This window comes from Salminus brasiliensis, chromosome 5 (assembly GCF_030463535.1).
Source record: "Salminus brasiliensis chromosome 5, fSalBra1.hap2, whole genome shotgun sequence".
Lineage (NCBI taxonomy): Eukaryota > Metazoa > Chordata > Actinopteri > Characiformes > Bryconidae > Salminus > Salminus brasiliensis.
This window is the reverse complement of record NC_132882.1, coordinates 21,340,348-21,347,079: the sequence shown is the minus strand read 5'-3', so window position 1 is coordinate 21,347,079 and position 6,732 is coordinate 21,340,348. Positions and strand designations below refer to the sequence as shown.

General features: G+C 39.0%; 1 protein-coding gene across 1 annotated transcript; it reads right to left on the bottom strand.

Annotated features, from left to right (window-relative positions):
- Positions 1-1,385: 1,385 nt before the first annotated feature.
- Positions 1,386-6,409, bottom strand: rrp15 (ribosomal RNA processing 15 homolog). Its single transcript, XM_072678835.1, has 5 exons — positions 6,343-6,409; positions 4,867-5,171; positions 3,781-3,878; positions 2,759-2,948; positions 1,386-1,871 (listed from the first exon to the last, which is right to left on the bottom strand). Exons 1-5 carry the CDS (start codon positions 6,389-6,391, stop codon positions 1,716-1,718), a joined length of 798 nt encoding a protein of 265 aa, XP_072534936.1. The 5' UTR covers positions 6,392-6,409; the 3' UTR covers positions 1,386-1,715.
- Positions 6,410-6,732: the final 323 nt, after the last annotated feature.

Sequence of the window (6,732 nt, the reverse complement as noted above, 5' to 3'; positions counted from 1 at the left end):
AGAGAATGGCCAGACTGGTTAGAGCTCACAGAAAGGCCACAGTGATTTGTACAAGTGTGGTGAGCAGAAAGGCAGCATCCCTTAAAACCTTAAGGGCTTGATTTTGTCAGCCAAGAAAAGAAAGCTGAGGCTGCAGTGGGCACAGACTCACCAAAACTGGTCAGTTAAAGACTGGAAAAAAAGTAGCCTGGTCTGATGAATCTCAAATTTATTGAGGCACACAGAGGGTAGGGTCAGAATGTGGTACCAACAGCATGATCCCATGAAGCCAACTTGCCTAGAGTCAACAGTCCAGGCTGGCAGAGGTGATGTAGTGGTGTGGAGAATGCTTTCTTGGAACACTCAGGCCTGGTAATACAACCAATTATCGCTCAAGTTCTGCAGCCTATTCAGAGAATTGTTGCTGACCATGTGTATCCCTTTATGGCCACAATTTACCCAACGCATTAACGGCCCAACGCATCATGGCCCAAAGCAAAATTGTCTCAGACTGGTTTCATGAACATGACAATGATCGTTGGGATGTAGCTGAAAAAGAGACCAAATATCTCATAGGAACGTTCCAAACATCTTGTGGAATCGATGCCAACAAAGAACTGAAGCTGTACTCCGAGAAAAAGAGGCCCTACCCAGTATTATAGTCTTGTGTTCCTAATAAAATGCTCAGTGCAACACTGCAACACTGAAATTCCAGTCAGTGGCCTTACAATAAAAGTGACTAAAATAAAGTTTGATTCCTGGAGAACGTCCCGCTGTTAGTTCCTCTGTATTAACTGAAATGGGATTTCCCCCAGGTCATAAAGGCACAAAGTGACCTGACTGTCATGCATGCCCCACTTAATCACAGTATACTAGAGTTTGGCAACAGCACCACCTTTTGGTGACAGTGAAAAATACAAAAGGACCAAATCATAAACAAAAGCATTACTCTATGCTTAGCACTTTTGTAACTTCTCAGAAACAGAACAGACATGTATCAAAAGATTAAACTAAGCTGTTTCCCATAATATCTAGTAGCAGAAATAGTGGTCATCTCTGTTGCCATTAATACAGGGAGTGAAACTCTGGTCATGCAGTCCCTGTTCTATGCCAAGTAGTGTACTAACTGGTAAATAAGTTAAAATTGGAAGAACACTAAACATGGACACCCATATACGTCAGCTTACACCTGCTTTGAGGTCAGAAACAGTTTCTTATTGAAAGGGACCTTCGGAGACTGACACACCATGTGCAGTAAGTGTTACAGTCACTGATTCCAAAACAGGTGTATTACAACCGGTTGTATGAGTCAGAAGTCCAACAGTATATTTTATTCCCATTAGTGCCATTTGCACATCATCACTGTGGCAATGACTGCAGCAACAATATTAAAATACTTATCAAAAGCATATATAAAGGGATTTTATTTGCAGAATGAGGATTAATAATGAAAAAAATCACTATGTACAGTGCTCAGCCACAAAAATACTCTCCCGCATTTGTATGGAATTCTCTGGGAAGATGCAACAATCTATTAAAGAGCCGAGAGAGCCCAGGATCACTGTGTCCAGGGACAGCGTCCAACCCCTTGTTGTCAGTTCAATCCAGCATCAACCATGGGCCAAAGACATCAAACTTGCTAGAGAAAAGAGTCTACAGACACTGCTCTGTCCACTTCTCTCAAGAGACACAGAATACGTATAATGTGTACATTGGATGAACATACTGAGCTCAGCTCAGTCAGAGTCACTGTTGAAGTCCTCTGCAGGCCCCTGCTTCTCTTCTTCCTGTTCTGCATCACTCGCCTTGTCCCAGTCCTTCATGGATGCACCCATCATGAAATCATCCCTCAAGACACTCCAAGATGGCTTCTCATCTTTCTGCTCTTCAGGCTGCCAGATACAAACAGAACACTGACTTCACACCAAATGAATTAAAGGGAACACTCCAGCATTTTTCAACCACACCCCTGTCCACCACATGTGCAAGATTTCGATAGCAGCCAATAGAAAGGTGGTCTTTATTACAGTCATCAGTGTTTTCAGTGAACAAATGCATTGTTCTTTTACTAAACACATGGCAATATGATCTAATATTAAAATATTAACATTAATAATAATAATAATAATAATAATAATAATAATAATAAACAACATCAATAATGAGATGACTGCCTGTTTCATATTGGCACTATATACACATTAGGTTGGGAAACTCTGGAACAATCAAAGAATAACATGTCCAATTAATCTGTTTGGCCATAAATTAAAAAGGATTTTTTTCATTTTAAGGAAAGGCAAATATTGCCACCATGTGGACAAAACCAGACTGAACCCATACGGCCAAACTGCAAGTAGTTTTACAATTAACATTTTACTCAAAGGATAATCCTACTGTTCTTATAATATAAATATATAATAATAAAAAAGGAAATTGTCCAGGGTGTTCTTTGGACAGTCTTGATTAGAACAGGTCAATAATGCTGCTCATTAATAGTAGAATCTGGACTAGAAAAAAATAACAGGTGAACATCAGGAACATTTTTGTGCACAGACGAGCCAGTCCAATGTTTACCTCATGTAAACCCACATACACTAAGGATCATATATATATATATATATATATATATATATATATATATATATATATATATATATATATATATACACACACACACACACACACACACATACATGTATATGCAAGTTTCAGCATAGCTAGGTATTTACCATTCTCCCCTCATAAGACAACCTTTTCGAGGAAACATCAGGTCACTTACCGCTGATTGTTCTTTTTTAACGTTTGGTATGACAGTCCCAGCATTCCCTCGCAGTATATCAATGAAGTCCTTTTTTGATACTGAGGAGAGGATCTTTGCCTTCTTCCTTTCAGAGCCACCGACTTCCTTCATCTTTTCATCCACATTCTGCTGGTGTTTCCGCACTGCATTGAACAACTGCACCACACCCCTGTGCAGATGACAGAAAAAATACAGAAAAAACAATATTAATACAGAATCAAAGAATTCACAAAATATGATTAATTATCTTCAATACTCCTTTAGAAATGAAACAAGAAAGCGTAATAAAAATAACTTATTGATGTCCCTTTTCCCAGGAAGGTAGGGTACAGAGAACAGGTCATTTTTGTGTGCTATACTCTCCTGTTCTGTGTGATTCTGTGCACTTCAACTCTAAAATAAGTGACTTTGCTGTGTTTTGGGGCAGCTTTAGCAGGGCAGATATTTGACAATAACTGACAGATTTTTGTCTTTTTTATTTTGACTTTGTGGCATCTTCTCTATGGAGAGCACAAGGCTGCTTTGATTTCTGCACCCCCCAAGGTTCATTTATGATATAAATAGATTTACATATTTACAGATATGGATGGAGCCTTCTGTGTGTACTCTGCATTTATTTTGTCTGTATTTGTGCATGTTTACACTACTGCCTCTTTCATCTTTTTTGTAGTAAGTCATGATCACAGGTCACTGCCCTCTAGTGGATGTACTGCTTAATATCAATGCCAATGTAAAGGCTGTATACAATTACTTTAGGTACATAAAGGCAATATAAATGAGCCTTTAGCAAATATGGAGACATTTCTCCTAATTAGTAAGTTTAGTTATGTCTGTGTTGAGTCAGCATGGAGGCAAATGAGTGCTACACTGGTCCTTGAGAAAGAAAGAAAGAAAAAAAAAAAAAAAAAGTAATATAAAATACACCTGGTCTATATAAAACCACAGAATAGCCACAAGATATCATGCATGAGCCCAGTAACATGAGCTCCAGAATAACCTACCTGGTAGCAGTTCTCTGTAGATTTCTCTCTTTTTCTTTATCCTGCACTATATCCGGTTTCACCCGGCACATCATCTCCCATGCTCTCTTTTTATCTATCTGTCAATCAAAAAACAGATTTATAACAGTAAAGATCATTTACAGAACACTGACAACCTACAACTTTGTCTTTTTAATATATTTAAACATATGGACATTTAAGCATTTTACCAATTTGGGGGATGGGTGTAATATAACTAAACACATAAAACTAAAGAAATGCCTTAAAAATCAATTGTAAAATATAATTAATTATAAAAACATATATACAATTTTCCTGTGAGAAAAAAAAAAAAAAGTTATGACACCCTAATTTATTACTGCTTCAAACGCAGTGCATCAGCTGCAGATGATTAGAACATGGTTAGAGGGGATTGTGGAGGAGCCTTATTTAAACCTCAGACATTCAGTTTGGTTTGCTCTTGATTGGTAAAGTGTGTGTTATTATCATGGTGAGAACTAAAGAGCTTTCTAAAGCCTGCAGAAAGCAGGCTGTAGATACAGAGGAGTCTGGGAAGGAATTTAAAAACGTCAGCCATTCCACAGGCTGCGAAACAATTTACAAAGCCAGGTCGTGGCCAAGTCATAGTAAGTTCAGAATCCAATCCTAAATTCTCATCACAGGATCTACAGGTAGCTCTTGCCACAGCTGAATTCAAAGTACATCATCTACAATACAAGAGAGACTACACCCTGATTTTTCCATGGGAGGTGTGCAAGGAGAACATATCAACCAAGAATAGGACAACTGGAACTATGTGCTGTGGACAAATGAATTTAGTTGGCTTATTTGGACACAGTAACAGAGGACATGTCTGTTGTAAACCAGACACGGCATTTGAGCACAGGCATCTAGATCAACTGTGATGAGGGTGAAAATGTCATTGTTTTGGGGTGCCTTTCTGCAGTAGGGCCTGGTGAGCTCTCCAAACAGAATCCACTAGAATTTCTTCATAAGTTGTATTTGTGTATTTTAGCATACAACTTGCATCAAGATAGCAGAAACTGTCTGCCAAATTAAAACCAAGTAACCAGTTATATACTCCACCTGCTTCTTCTTTTCAAGTCTCTCTATTCTTTTCTTCTCCGTGATTTTGGCCAGTTCTTTGTTCTTCAGCAGGATGCAAGGCTTGTTATCTGGGGTTTTCTTCGCCAGAATTTTGGCCATGGCTTTTGCCCAGTCAGCATTTGGGTTTTCATCCGCGTCTTCATTTTGCTCCTCCTCATCCTCTGCCTCTTCACCATCGCTCCCATCACTGGACACATTCTCCTCTTCAGCACTGTCGTCACCTGCTGACCCCTCTTCGCTTCCTTCATCACCTCCAATCTCGCAAAAGTCATCTTCCTCTAAGTCTTAACAACAATGGCATAAAAAAAAAAAACTAATTTAATACGAATACAAAGCAATATGAACACAAAACTAAAGGTTACTTACTTAAACCTTAAGCGTAGGAAATACTTAACTGTTCAGTTAAGTGATAAGCAAACCAATAACTAGACACATCGCAGTGTTCAATAAAAAAAAATATATATAAAGACACATTGTGAACAATTTTAAATAACTTTAAAATAGTTATTTTAGCCACATTTCTGAGAGACATACTTTCACAAGCTTCCACTACAGTAGAGCTGCTTTGGCATGTTATTAGTCTGAACATCTTATATGCTCAAGGTAACAGTGATGGTACCATCCTTTCATACTGTATGTATTATATACAGCAGGGCTGAGGAACAGAGGAGCCGAGTCCAGAATAGTTTGTTAGTCTGTCTAACGTTTTTACCAATCCAGTCAACTAGTACGACCACATGTGTCCAGCTGGTCATGCTCACAGACCAGCTAGTCCATCAAACTAATGAAACACTTCGTAAATTAAGGTAAATTACTAACCTTTTTCCCCCAATCACCTTGACAATCAAAGACCAGAAAATCCTAAATCCACTACCAGCAAAATATTTTTCAGCAGGGATATATACACTGTTATGTTTTTTTTTCATTTATCCAACGTCGTGGTAATATCCCAGCAATATCATGAACAAGGTAAGTAATGTGAATTATCGGAGCTTGTCTAAACTAAACGTACTGATCAGTATTAAGATATATGATCCTCAAAAGCTTAAAAATGATAAGCTGTCCACGTAGCCTTTGTAAGATTTCAACGTTAGCTTGGTAGCTAGCTAGTCACTAGCTGTTCAAGCCCTCAGGCCTCACAATACACAAACTCAACCCCATCTAGCGCATCTACCTCAGTAACGTAAAGCACTGTGCACGATGTTCCATATCTGCTTCAAATTAGACACTAACTGAAGCCTAGATATACAACAAAACACGGCCAGCTCCCCAACTGTAGCTAGCCAAGTTAACTGGTCGATCAGCTCTGCTACTTAACTCCCCTCACAGCTCTGACAACACCATGCGAGCACGTGTCGCCTCTCAGTTTACACGAATTTAACAGGCATGTATTTGCTGAAGCAATGACCGCGCACACACACGAAGTAAGAACACAGTAAAGCATTTTATCATCACCTCTATCCGTTTTAACAACAACATGTGGCTTCTTCCCCAAGGCTGCCATCTTTCACTGTGCTTAGGAGCAACCTCTAAAAGGCTCGGCAGGGGAATATTTGCTCGTTAAACGTTCCGCATTGTCGGTAGCCTCCCGCCTTTCTTTTTAAAGAATACGAATATTATTTATAGTAATTTATAACGACATGCAGTGTGGCCTGCAGATTCACTTGAACACAAAATAGTAAATGTACAGACACCAGGTTACATATAATAATGTTAAAAATTGGTGCCATCATGTGTGCGGTCACCATGCGTGGTTACACGTGAGTGGAAAGTCTCAGATGTTGATGTGGGCTCAGCTATGGGTGTGAGGTGTAAGGCTCCACAGTGATGTCAGTAAACAGTGTC